Source organism: Rhinatrema bivittatum, chromosome 5 (assembly GCF_901001135.1).
Source record: "Rhinatrema bivittatum chromosome 5, aRhiBiv1.1, whole genome shotgun sequence".
Classification (NCBI taxonomy): Eukaryota; Metazoa; Chordata; class Amphibia; order Gymnophiona; family Rhinatrematidae; genus Rhinatrema; species Rhinatrema bivittatum.
The window spans coordinates 238,276,196-238,290,775 of NC_042619.1; the positions used below are offsets into that span (position 1 = coordinate 238,276,196).

General features: G+C 41.5%; 1 protein-coding gene across 5 annotated transcripts in view; it reads right to left on the reverse strand.

The window, feature by feature from the left end:
- Positions 1–14,580, reverse strand: part of ITSN1 (intersectin 1) — a 520,117-nt gene that overhangs the window by 346,732 nt on the left and 158,805 nt on the right. For all 5 annotated transcript variants that reach the window (XM_029603536.1, XM_029603539.1, XM_029603538.1 and 2 more), the window contains one exon: positions 10,331–10,431. In XM_029603536.1, the coding sequence (XP_029459396.1) occupies positions 10,331–10,431 (101 nt within the window). The remainder of the gene's footprint in view (positions 1–10,330; positions 10,432–14,580) is intronic.

Below are 14,580 nucleotides of genomic sequence, written 5' to 3' on the forward strand. Positions count from 1 at the left end.
CCATGTCACATTGTAGCTGACAACAATACAAAGTGCATATGAATGTCAGGAGGAGGGAGAGAGAGAACACAGATGCAGTTCTAAAAGGTATATTGTCTTTTTTTTTTTTTTTAGTTAGTCCGACGGAGTGCACTGTTAGCCTGCTATTGGACGCGGGTTTTCCCTTACCCCTTATTCAGTAAGGGGAGGAAAACGCGCGTTCAACCCGCGGCACCTAATAGTGCCCTCAACATGCAAATGCATGTTGATGGCCCTATTAGGTATGCGCGCGGGATACGGAAAGTAAAATGTGCAGCCAAGCCGCACATTTTACTTTCAGAAATTTGCGCCAACCCAAAGGTCGGTGCTAATTTCTTCCGGCACTGGGAAAGTGCACAGAAAAGCAGTAAAACCTGCTTTTCTGTGCACCCTCCAACTTAATATCATAGCGGTATTAAGTCGGAGGTCCCGAAGAGTAAAAAAAGTAAATAAAAAAATTGAATTCGGCCCGCGGCTGTCGGGCAGAAAACCAGACGCTCAATTTTGCCAGCGTCCGGTTTCCGAGCCCGTGGCTGTCAGCGGGCTCGAGAACCGACGCCGGCAAAATTAAGCGTCGGCTGTCAAACCCGCTGACAGCCGCTGCTCCTGTCAAAAAGGAGGCACTAGGGACACGCTAGTGTCCCTAGCGCCTCCTTTTACCCAGATCTACCGCTGGACCTAATTTAAATACTGAACCGTGCGCACCGGCGACTTTACTGTATCAGCCCATAAGTAATCATCAACCAGCACCCAACACTCCTCATCCAGACCTCAGTCATCATCAACCAGCACCCAGCACTCCTCATCCAGACCTCAGTCATCATCAACCAGCACCCAGCACTCCTCAGCCTGACCGTCAATCAACCTCAATCAGCATCCAGCACTCCTCAGCCCGACCTTCAATCAACCTCAATCAGCATCCAGCACTACTCATCCAGACCTCAGTCATCCTCAACCAGCACCCAGCACTCCCCAACCGGACTTCAGTCAACCTTATTCAACTTCCAGCATTCAACACAGAGTTCGCTAAACATCTAGCACAAGCACTCATAAGATGGAGAAACCACTTAACCCTCATCTCCACAATAGTCACAATAGTCACAAACACCTTATAAACATCCCACTTATGAAAAATAACAAAAACTTACTTTGCCTCACCTTTCTTCTCATTAATGCTCAATCATTAACCAAAAAATGCATGTTAATATCAGACATATTACAAGAAAAAAACCCTGACTTCATCGTCATTACAGAATCCTGGTTCAAAAACACCGATCAAGTCATTCTGAACCAACTTGACAACAATGCCTATGACACTTTCTCAATCCCTCGTAATTACCGAAGAGGAGGCGGTCTTCTCCTACTTATCAAAAAACATTTTTCATTGAAAATGATCCCACATAATCTCCCAAAACAATTCGAAGTTGCACTCTTTGACTCACCAAATCTACAAATCTGCCTTGTCTACTGCCCACCTAAGCTTCTTGATAGCAACATCTCTCCACTGCTCGAGTTCCTTTCTACCTATATTAATTTGAAAAAACCTACAATCATTCTTGGTGACTTCAACCTTCATATAGATGTCAACCCAAGATCTCTAAATTGCCAAACCCTTATTGACATGCTTTCAAGCTTAAACTGCTCCCTTCAAGTGCATAACCCCACTCACAAAGCAGGTCATACTTTAGACCTAATTTTTACTAATAACTACTTCTCTAATACCACCATTTCCCATAGCCCAGTTCCATGGTCTAACCACCATCTTCTACTATGTAAGACTCAAATAAATTCCAACAATCCAACCTACTCAAAGGATACACAAAATTTCTTCAAATACCGACCTCCTTTTCAATCTGATCTTCTCCTGCAAGAACTGGGTCATCAGCTTTCTAATCTCGACCTCTCTAACATAAATAACGCCATCCAATCCTGGTTTCAAATTACTGAAGAAACCGCTAACAACATTAACCCAGAGAAAATCAAACGTCTAAGGAACAAAAGAGAACAACAAAACCCCTGGTTTAACACCACTCTTAAAAATATGAAAACGGCTCTCAGGAAAATCGAAAAAGAGTGGCAAAAAACCAAACAGCCATTATTACAGCAGAAATACCGCACACATCTAGCCGCCTACAAAAAAACCATCCTGAACACGAAACGTGATTACTACAGCAAAAAAATAAATAACTCAGCCAACAAATCTAAATCATTGTTCAACATAGTAAACAACCTCATCGCCGAAAACAACAATCACAATCCCACCACAACAAAAAATTTAAGCCAAGACTTAGCTATCTTCTTTAAGAACAAAATTTCAAAAATTACTGACGCCTTCAACACCCCATCAATCATAGAAAAGCATCCTTTATTAAACATAAGTCCTTGGCTTGAATTCAATCCCATCTCCAACTTGGAAACTGAGAAAATGCTGAAAAAAATAAACCCTGCACGTCATGACATGGACACCATCCCAACCCGAGCTCTAAAGGAAATCGCTCATCCCATAGCCCCAACAATAGCAGCAATCATCAACAAATCTCTTATTGAGGGTGAGCTTCCTACCAAACTAAAAATCGCTATCACGCCACTACTTAAGAAAAAAAACCTCAACCCAGAAGATTTAAACAACTACCGCCCAATATCAAACCTTCCCCTCTTTGCCAAATTGACAGAAAAGGCGGTTCTGAAACAACTAAACGAACACCTTGATGACCATAATATTCTATTTCCCACACAACACGGCTTTAGAAAAAACCTCAGTACAGAAACCCTTCTACTCAATCTTTCTGACACCTTATTAAGAGGCCTCGATAACAAACTAGATCACCTTCTGATCCTCCTCGATTTGTCAGCAGCCTTTGACACAGTGGACCACAAAAGGCTTATTTTTAGTCTGGAATCCATCGGTCTCGCTGGAAAAACCCTTAACTGGTTTTCCTCTTTCCTTAAAAACAGATTTTTCAAAGTTTCCTACAACAGCTTTTCATCTGTGGCCATCCCTCTGGATACTGGAGTTCCTCAAGGGTCAGCTTTATCACCCATTCTCTTTAATATCTACCTTCTTCCTTTATGCCATCTTTTAACTAGCCTTAACATCATTTTCTACATGTATGCTGATGACATACAACTTCTCATTCCCATTACTTCGTCTTTAGAAGAATCAATGTCAAAAGCAGCCTCACACCTTGAAGCAATACGAAAACTACTAAACAACCTAAAATTATGCTTAAATATGAGCAAAACAGAATGTATACTAATTACAAGGAAAAACTCTGGTATAACATACACTCCTCCCTTCCAATTTGACAACATTCAAATTCAACTCAAAGACAACGTTAAAGATCTGGGTTTCTGGCTAGATAATGAGCTAAATCTTAAAAAACACATCGCAGCAAAAACAAAAGAAGGCTTCTTCAAAATTCAAATACTCAAACACCTTAAACCGCTGCTTCACCCCCGGGATTTCAGAACCGTTCTTCAAACCCTCATCTTCTCCAGTATTGACTACTGCAACTCCCTTCTAATTGGCCTTCCCAATGCAACCTTAAGACCACTGCAGTTACTCCAAAATGCAGCTGCCAGAGTCCTGACTGGTAAAAGAAAATCCGACCATATATCCCCAGTACTCCACAACTTACAGTGGCTTCCTGTTAAAAAAAGAATAGAGTACAAAGTCATCACAATTCTACATAAGACAATTCACAAAGCAGACTTCACTGCCCTGGACAATATTATACATCTGCATAAATCATCACGTACAACAAGATCTACATATAAAATTCAGCTGGATGTCCCTTCATTACCACAAGCCAAACTTTCCTCCACCAGAAATAGAGCCATCTCTATAGTCGGCCCAAAATTATGGAACTCTTTACCTCTACACCTCAATTCACAAGAAAATCTTAAATCCTTTAAAAAGGAACTTAAAGAATGGCTACTCTCACAGTCTTACAATGACTGTTCACCCAATGATAACAGAGCATAAAACCTTTTTCATATCCACCTCTCGCCCCCTTTTTATTCCAACAATCCTTCTGACTCTCGCCCGACTTGCAGAAACCGTCTTTCTCATTAACGGCTTCAACCGTCAACTTCAAGCACTGCATACAGTCTTATCTAATGTTCAATGTACTTGTTAACTTTTACTAAGTTAATACTCTGTTTCAATCTGTTTTAATGTTATGAATTCAAATGTAACTGGTTCGTTGTAATGTAAACCGGAGTGAAGGCATTGTCAGCTGTACCTCGGTATATAAACAAATGCTAAATAAATAAATAAATAAATAAATAATTAGTGAAAGGAAGGCCTGCTTCTGTCTAACCTACAACAAAACTTCATGAAAGGCAGGCAAATACCATCCATACCCTGAGAAATAATAATTCAACCACAATTTATGTTGATTTGGCATGCTCCCCAGAAGGATTTGCATTCTAATAGGGGGTGTTTTTACTGATACCAGTTTTTAAAGTTCTAAGGAAAACCAAGCTTAGAGTAAAGTCCCCGTTTTCCTGCAGCAGATGTGTCAAGATTCTATGGTAAGAGACAGCAAATTCTGTGGCAGATTTTTCAAAATTCTGCAATTATATTGCAAATTTGCATACTTTTGCATAAAGATTCACACCTCTGACTATGCAGGTCATTTTTTTATTATTATTAAAAACCTTCAAATTGTTTTTAAACAATATTTAAAACTATATACAAATAAAAAATATATCAAGTTCAAAAAAGGTTATCAAGTTAAGACATGTTACAAACTTTAACTGACATGTCACTTATGTTTTAAAATGAAATATTGCAACCATCCTTTCTATCTTGAGAAAGTCTTTATTTTTCCAAGCATATGAGATTCTGTATGCTAAAAATGCCCTTAGCATCAGTAGTACGTCATTCTGTTAATTACACAGAAAGATATGTGAACATATATTGGACACATCGTAACAGATACAAAAAGAAGTTGAATTAGTATAAGTTGAAACTTGTCAGCAGGAGTGCTAATAATCAAAGCTTCTATGAATTAAATTTATGCCCTCTCAGGGGAGGAAGTGATGTCACCCTGGTTGATGGCGGCTTAATTCCAGAGCTCTAGCCTCACTTCACAATCGTTTGCAATTGCAGTGTTTAAGAACCCCACACCCAAGCCTGCGTGAGACACGCAGGCTTGGGCGAAGGCACAAAAGAAAACTTGACCTTAAGCAGTTTTCCCTCGCAAACCACAAAGTTGCGAGAGCGGCAGGTCCGGAGGCAAGAGAAGAGGCGGACAGTGTGACGCAGAGGTAGGCTGCGTTTCTGACAGGGCAGCAAGTGGAGGGGACGATGAGAGCATGCCTACCTGTGCAGATTTTTTGCAGTGGGTTTTTTGAAGTGCCCAGGATATAGCTGTGATTAAACTGGAGTTTGGAGCTATGGTGACAGAGCTGCAAGGAGACGTCACATATCTCAGCAGGACAGTGGAAGAGAGACGCGCTTGGGTATTCAGGCCACTGATCTTAACACGTGTTATGAATTGGTTGCTGGTATGGCGAAAATGGCGCAGGAGCTGGATGAGAGGTTGGATGACCTTGAGAACAGGGTTGTGCCTTTCGATTCTCAGTTTCTGAAGGGTTCAAGAGGCACCAGGGAATACGGATTGTTTTCAAACAGTCACCAGCATTTGTACCACAATTCTGGAGTCTGATGGAGGAACTGCCTATAATCAAGTGGGACAGAGCCCATAGAGCCTTAGGGGCGCCAAGAGGCAACTTTCTTCAGGATATCGTGGTTTGTTTCCACAGCCTTGCTGTAAAAGAAGAAGTGGCACAGTTAACCTATAAAATGGGTAAAATTAATTAGAAAGATCAATTTGTGGAGGTGTTCCAGGATATTTCTCCTATTACTGTAAGGAAACGCTGCAATTTAAAGGAATCATCTATATTTAAAAAAAAAAAAAAAAAAAAAGAGGAAATAAGATACCAATGGTTATTTCCTTTTGGGCTTCACTTTTCAATCCAAGGCAAATCAGCTAAAGTGAAAACAGTGGCAGCAGCAGCATTGCTCCTGTGCAGTGAGGGAGTGACTGTGCCATTAAGGAAACTGAGAGAAAACACGGACCCATTGCCAAGGAGGAAGAATGAACAGCCCAAGTGGCAGAGAGTACCCGGTACAGGAAGAAGACTATGGAAGTAGTCAGGAAACCCCTCTTCACCAGGAGCGGTGAGTGTCTGAAGGAACGCCAGCGGATGTTGGACATCTAATGTGACTATATTGGGGTAGCATAATACATATGTTTATGTCTTCTTTTTTCCTTGCTGTTCTTATTCTCTTTATATGGAGCTATGAAAAGAGCTTAAGGTAGAATTGCTTGACAGGATGGGGTCTACACACCAATGGGGGATGGGGTGGGGCTGGTGAAGCATGGTAGTGTGACTGAGAAGGTCATGGATGTAGGGTATATGTTGGTCATGTATGTGCATATATGGAGAACAGGGACTAATGGAACATATTGATAAAAGGTTCTAACAAAAATGATGTCCATGAATGTGAAAGGGTTGAACTTTCCTATTAAAAGAAAACTGCTGATGAAAGAGGCAGAAGGCTCTAGAGAAAACATTATCTTCTGTTAGGAAATACATTTAAGGGTGAGAAATGAGAGGTTGATGGTATCTAAAGCATTCCCTAACTAATATTATGCCTCCACTATGAAAAATAAGTATGGCAGGATGGAGATCTTATTTGCAAGTCACTTGATTATTGATGTTAAAGCCGTGATCTAAGATACCAATGGGAGATTTTTTTTTTTTTTTTTTTTATTTTGAAAGTGGTAATACAGGGGAGTTATTCACGTTGGCAAATGTCTACACTCCCAACGTATCACAGGGGGGCTTTTTTGAATTTATTATCCACTACCCATTTATTGGTTGGGGGCATCTTTAATTTGACATGCAACCCCTTATGGCATTTCACCTGTATGATGAAACAAACACTGAGATAAGGTTTTGTCGCCGTTGAATCGATTGGTAATCCCTGAAACGGGTGGCAGAGCAACATTCAGGGAATGGTCGTCCCAGTCAAATTGATTGGTAACCCTTGAAGCAGGCAGCAGAATCCGTCGAAACGTGGGCTCTTGGGTGTTTCGATTTTGGAGTCTAGAGTGAGGATGCAGTCACATTAGAATTAACATCAATTTTAGTAGTATTTTGATTCCTTGATTTGTTTTCTAGTTCTAGTTCTAGTTATAATTATTATAATCAGCATCTCCCCATTGATGCTTGTTATATCTAAGGGCTCCTCCCGAAGATTATCTATATGTTACTGAGTTCACCATCTTTATTTGTTATATGTAAGGGCAATGCCCAAAGTTTTATGTTCACTGTGAACTGATATGATGTGCGAACGGATATCGGTATATAAGAAATGTTAAATAAATAAATAATAATAATAATAAATAGTTTTTACCATGTATAAGCTAACGGCCTATATCCATGACAGGATTCCGAAGTTTGAAAAAACTTGGGGCTTTATATAATATCTGGCTGGAAGCACAGAAGGGATAATCTGAGAATGGTGTATGAAAAGGTAATAAAGTACAGACTTACATTGGTGGTTAATACTCATACCTGAGAGAGGTGGGGTTAATACTACAACTAGGGGGGCATATGACAAGCAATTATGGGGAAGCATATACAGGTGATGTCTGCTCTTGATAATTTAAAAACATTTTTTCACATATTTAAAAAAAATGAGTTCTGCAAGCTGTTTAATACCACGTTGTGAGTATGTTGTTGGGGAATTTATGCCTCTGCTTAAAAATCCCTCAAGATACTGAACTAGCAGGACAGGGGGGTGGGGGATAAGTAGAGAGGTACCGTGTTTCCCCGATAGTAAGACACCCCTGATAGTAAGACGTAGTGGGAATTTTAGGGGGGTCGGCTAATGTAACACATCCCCCGAAAGTAAGACGTACCTGTCATTTCAAAAAAAAAATTATTTTTAAATACCTGTCGGAGGGCCGCGTGGGTCCAGGCGGCTGGCGGCGGGAGCCGGGTGGTCGCGTGTTAAATCTAGGCCGCGGGCGGGTGGGCGCTTGTTCCAGGTGGCGGCGGCGGCGGGGGGGGGGGGGGGGGGGGGGCGGGTGGTCGCGTGTTAAATCTAGGCCGGGTCGCACAGGCGCGCATTCATTCACTGCCGGTGGGGGCTGCCTTGGCAGCCCCCACCGGCAGTGAATGAATGCGCGCACAGGCCCACAGCGCCTGTGCGACCCCTGCGATTCGGCGGTGGGGGCTGCCGGTGGGGGCTGCGGCAGTGAATGAATTCATTCATCCAGGCGGAGGAGCCGGCTGCTTTCGCCGCTGTCGGCTGCTTTCGGCTGCCGCTGCCGGCTGCTTTCGGCGCTCAAGGCAGTCACATGCTGTGACGTCACTCAGGTTTTTTTTCCAATATAAGACATACCCTGAAAGTAAGACATAGTGGGACTTTTGGGGGTAAAAAGAAAGTAAGACGCTGTTTTATATTCGGGGAAACACGGTAGTAGTGGTGGTGGTGGTGAGGGCGGGGTAAATGAAATCACAGGCATTGCTGTATTGTTGCTGTAATTTCTTCCAATATTTTATTGCATAGTTCTTAATCTTTCTGTTATATGGGTGTGCAATTTTTGAGGAATGTGATATTGTTATAATATCCTGTTTAATAAATACTACATTAAAAGAAATTATGTGCACTCTGCCAGCAGTGGAACACCAGCAGTTGCAGACTTCCAAAACACATTCAGGTCTTTGTAAACGGTGTATGATTGCATATGGATGTGCAAGAACCTTTATATAAAGATGAATTCTATTTATTTATTTTTTTTAAATGGGAGATCACTCCATCCAGGAATTATATCAAAATAATTTTTGGTTTGATAAGAATTGAAGAGATCTTTGCGGGATCAAATATTCTGACTGCTTTCTATGTCTACTCCAACATCACCTCCCTACACCCCCCCCCCCTTTTAATGTTAATTTCAGGACAGAAGAAAGGGGGTGCTGGGGTTAACAGAAAAAGGTTCCCTGCAGGCTGTTTGTTAGGGGAGGAGTTGGCGCAGGAGCAGAGTGAGAGCTGAAACTGAAGGTAGGCAGGCACCCTGCTGCTTTATACAAAATGACTGAATTTAGAGGTGTGAAAGCTTTCAGGAATGTTGATTCTATGTCAGATTGTAAAATATGCATTAACGAGCTAAATTATGCAGTTTCCGCCTTTGGCTGCACAATCGGGGCAGGTTAATGGGTACTGTGTCTTGGAGTAAGAACTTTTATGACAGTATCCCCTACATTGTGGAATAGACTCCCTGAGGATGCTAGGTTGTAGATGAATAATGAAACCTTTCAAAAAGTGTTAAATCTTGGCTTTTCCTTTGAAGCTTTGCCTAGTTTTATGCTCTTCGGGATCTAAATCAGGTATACCAGATGATTGATAACATCCCTTTTTGTTTTTAGATGTCTGTAGTTTTATATTCTTATATTGCTTTATAATGTTTTTTTTTATTTTGATTTGTTTTATTATGATTTTTTTTATCTTTAAAATATACATTTTCTAATTGTAGATCACTTTGGGCAGCCTAGAAAGTCAGGAAACGTGGTCAACAAATTTTTCAAACAAATAAATGAAGGTATGATTTAGAAGATCAAAACAGATTAGTAACTCAGAGGACTCGACATGAAACACAGACTCATTTTAGATGCTACGCAAAATTATGCAGCATAAGAAATACTTTAAAAATGGTTTTGGTTCAGCAGTTTCTTCCTTCCCCTTTGGACTTCCTATGCAAATTGGAACTCAACTCTATTGGACTATGATGCCATAAGCTTTTATTTGCAACTATTTGGGGTATTTCCCCTTATTTCAAATCCCCTCTTAACTCAGTTCAGCCATCACAGTGCCAGTCCTCTGCCAGCGACAGGCCACAAACCAGGCTCCCATCAGAACTTGGCTTTTGTGAACCCTAAGCTTGGCCAATAGATGTTATTGTTGAGCATTGGCTGAGAAACATTCCCCTCCGGATCTATGAACGCTGCCCTCTGTAGCATTCCAAGCACTGGCTGACCTGTGAATGAATGCTGGTCTGGAAATCAAATCCAGATGTTCTGCATGGCAGAATGCAGCACTTGCCAGGAAGCTGTCAGTTTGGTCCTACAGTATTCCTTTTAAAAGAATGTTTATACATATTGAAGAGAAAATTGTATGTGGTTAAAGCTGCATACAACTAGTAGCATTATAGAAATTAGTAGTACTAGTAGTAAAGATCAGATTTCTTTTCCTAGTAGGACCTGCCCTTTAAAAGTCTGTATGTATACATACCTGTTAAATGTCCACTCATGGTTTTGTCATGGCTATTGAAGAGTTGCCTGTATTTCAGCCTTGATGATTGGGGTACAGCCCATTCTGCTGCTGGAGAAACACTAGACAAGAATAGTCAAATTCCATTATTACACAACCAGATTCTGGCTATGGGTTTTTTAGCACTTCAAACATTTATTTTAATTTCTTTTGGCCTGGCAATTTTCCTTCAACTTCTTTTGGTTTCCAGATTAATCTGAGAAGCTTTCTTCTATTTTAGGGAGGTAATTTTCTAAGCCATTTATGCAATTAAATACAAGTTAACACATGTAAACAGCTTGGTAAAAAAAAAAAAATCTGCCTGGTTTGTGTACATAAAAATAAATGTGCAACCCAATTTAACGCATACGTTTATACACACAAAATACAGGTTTTCTGTGGAGTAGAGTTGGGATTTTGTGCACTTTTGATTTACAAAAAGAATGGTGTAACTTTGTGTACATTATTTCAAATGATTTTCAAAGCAAATTTATGTTTCTTAATTTAAAAAAAAACTAATCCCTACCCTAAACACCCACTTCCCTTCCTCCCTAACCCTAGCCTGAACTTCTGTTAATGACTGGATTTAACACAAGGTTAGCATTAGTTAACTGGGGTACTAATTATTATTGAGAGACTGTCCCTAGAAGAGATTCCTAATCCTAACATGGAATGACAAAAAGACAGGTTTACAATATGTTGTTGTTCTTGTTTTTTTCAAGTTTGTATGTTATTGTGTCCGGTATGGAACTCATGAACTCATTTTTTTGTATTAAAGTTTTTATTTCATTCCATCTCAGTAATCTGATATACTGCTATAATAGGATTAGCCAGCTTTCCCACCAATGTTGAAGCCATGGCAGCGATGTCAGTTTGCCTGGACATTTGAGGGCAATAATTTATAATCCATTACAGAGCCAAGTAATTTTGTTTTTATATGCTGTGAGGGAGTCCAAAAGTCATTTCCCCAGAACACTTTAAAGGACTGGTTGCAGCTATCTAGCCCAGTTCTGATTAAGAAACAGCCTATCAAGGGATTCTGATACAAGAGAGTCTCCTTTTCCTTAGGGATAAGAAGTCAGGACCCAGGAGAATTAGGTAGGCCCCAGGAAGGCCAATATTGCTGTCTTTACTCTGAGAAAGTGAAGAGGGTTCAATGGATGGAGCTCTCCCTTAGCATTTCCTCAGCTGCTGCTGAAGATGATATCTTCCTCTATAAGGCTGTATATAACAAACTTTAGCTTCTTCAGAGATAAGGTAACATAGAAACATAGAAACATAGAAATGACGGCAGAAGAAGACCAAATGGCCCATCCAGTCTGCCCAGCAAGCTTCACACATTTTTTCTCTCATACTTATCTGTTTCTTTTAGCTCTTGGTTCTATTTCCCTTCCTCCCCCACCATTAATGTAGAGAGCAGTGATGGAGCTGCATCCAAGTGAAATATCTAGCTTGATTAGTTAGGGGTAGTAGGGGTAGTAACCGCCGCAATAAGCAAGCTACACCCATGCTTATTTGTTTTAACCCAGACTATGTTATACAGCCCTTATTGGTTGTTTTTCTTCTCCCCTGCCGTTGAAGCAGAGAGCTATGCTGGATATGTGTGAAGTATCAGTCTTCTCCCCTGCCGTTGAAGCAGAGAGCTATGTGGATATGCATCGAAAGTGAAGTATCAGGCACATTTGGTTTGGGGTAGTAACCGCCGTAACAAGCCAGCTACTCCCCGCTTTGTGAGTGTGAATCCTTTTTTCTTCTCCCCTGCCGTTGAAGCTATGCTGGATATGCGTGAAGTATCAGTTTTTCTTTTCCCCTGCCGTTGAAGCAGAGAGCTATGCTGGATATGCGTGAAGTATCAGTTTTTCTTCTCCCCTGCCGTTGGAGCAGAGAGCTATGCTGGATGTGCATCGAAAGTGAAGTATCAGGCACATTTGGTTTGGGGTAGTAACCGCCGTAACAAGCCAGCTACTCCCGGCTTTGTGAGTGCAAATCCTTTTTTCCACATTTCCTCTTGCTGTTGAAGCTTAGAGTGATGTTGGAGTCACAATAACCATGTGTATGTTTATTGAATAAGGGTATTGTGTCCAGGCAGTAGCCATCATTCTGGCGAGTCACCCACTCTTCATTGGCGGCCTCTTGACTTTATGGATCCACAGTGTTTATCCCACGCCCCTTTGAAGTCCTTCACAGTTCTGGTCTTCACCACTTCCTCCGGAAGGGCATTCCAGTCATCCACCACCCTCTCCGTGAAGAAATACTTCCTGACATTGGTTCTGAATCTTCCTCCCTGGAGCTTCAAATCGTGACCCCTGGTTCTGCTGATTTTTTTCTTATGGTAAAGGTTTGTCGTTGCCTTTGGATCATTAAAACCTTTCAAGTATCTGAAAGTCTGTATCATATCTCCTCTGCTCCTCCTTTCCTCCAGGGTGACATATTTAGATTCTTCAATCTCTCCTCGTACGTCATCCGATGAAGATCCTCCACCTTCCTGGTCGCCCTTCTCTGTACCGCTTCCATCTTGTCTTTGTCTTTTTGTAGATACGGTCTCCAGAACTGAACACAGTACTCCAGGTGAGGCCTCACCAAGGACCTGTACAAGGGAATAATCACTTCCCTTTTCTTACTCGATATTCCTCTCTCTATGCAGCCCAGCATTCTTCTGGCTTTTGCTATCGCCTTGTCGCATTGTTTCGCAGACTTCATATCATTAGACACTATCACCCCAAGGTCCCTCTCCTGCTCCGTGCACATCAGCCTTTCCCCCCCCATCGAGTACAGTTCATTCGGATTTCCACTCCCCATATGCATGACTTTGCACTTCTTGGCATTGAATCTCAGCTGCCATATCTTCGACCACTCTTCCAGTTTCCTTAGATCCCGTCTCATTCTCTCCACTCCTTCCGGCGTGTCCTCCTGCAGCAGGCACCCTGTTATCCAGATGTGGCTGAGGATGATGCCCCAGAGCAGGGATCCCATGTTGCTCCCTTATATCAGGAAGTAGCAATCTCTACTCTCTTGGTCTTCACTGAAATGGGTTAAGAAGTCTCCAATGTGATCATTGTTTGAAACCTCCTTTTAAGCAAGCCAAAAATTATGCTATATCAGGAACCAGGTGTAGCAATGGATATGATTGTACCACCCTCTCCCTGGTCTGGCCTCAGACTTCAAATTGCAGGAATAGGGAAGAGTTTAATCTTACATTCACAGCTTCAGCACTACTATTTTTTTTGTGTCCTCCTGCTGCCCCTTGTTACCAAAATTGAAACACAGGTCCAAGGACAGGGAATATTTCCTCTCCTACCACTTGGCACCTTAGAATGATTCATCAAGATTGGGCTGGGAGTTCAGGAGATTTGGCAGTGAGCCTCAGTACCAATTTCCTTTGATGTAGAAATCCAAGAGCAAGGAGAACGCTGCTACATAAAATCACCAGTCCTCAAACATCAACGAATAAAATCAAGAAATAAAAATCATAATATTAAAATCATGCTAATAAAAATATTTTAATATAGCTGACGAATAGAACAGCATCCAACAATGTCAAGAGATGAATGCAGCCTGCCAGATAGACTCCAGAGGTCTAGTCAGTTGCTGTCAGTATTTTCCCCCCTGGTTCCCCAGAAGGATGAGACCTCTCCTGCTGAGCACACTCTGAAGTTGGCTTTAGTGATTTTTGAGAGAGCGAGAGAATGAGAGCAAGAACTAAACAAAAGGATCCTTTTGGGCACTTGAGTTTCAGGATGCCAACAGTGTCTTTGCATTGCCTGTGGTTCTGAGTGAACCAGTCTTTGAGACATATGGCCTGGTATAGAGTGGCTCAGTATCACTCCAATGTTTCAATGCTGGGATTCTGTAACTATTTTGCCTGCACAGAACATAAGCAAGACAACTTCAGAGAGAGAAGTCTCTCTAGCCTTTTTGCTCCCAATGACCAAGGAGTCAACTGGGAAACCTACTGCAGTAATGGTTCTAGGGCTGATGCCTTCTTAGATTGCAAATTTCGTTTTAATCTTGGAATCTGATTTTGAAGAGAGTCCTGGGCTCAAGCGCTTGCATAGCTTCTTATGAGATCAACATGGTCAAATACTTGCATTACATACTAGAAGGGGCACAGAAATATTCCAGATTTCTCCCTACAGAGAAACAAGAGTATTCACTTACAAGTAAATTTTCAAAGGGCCACTCACGTAAAAAACAGGGGTTACATGTGTGGCCGGGCCTTGCGCGCACCACAC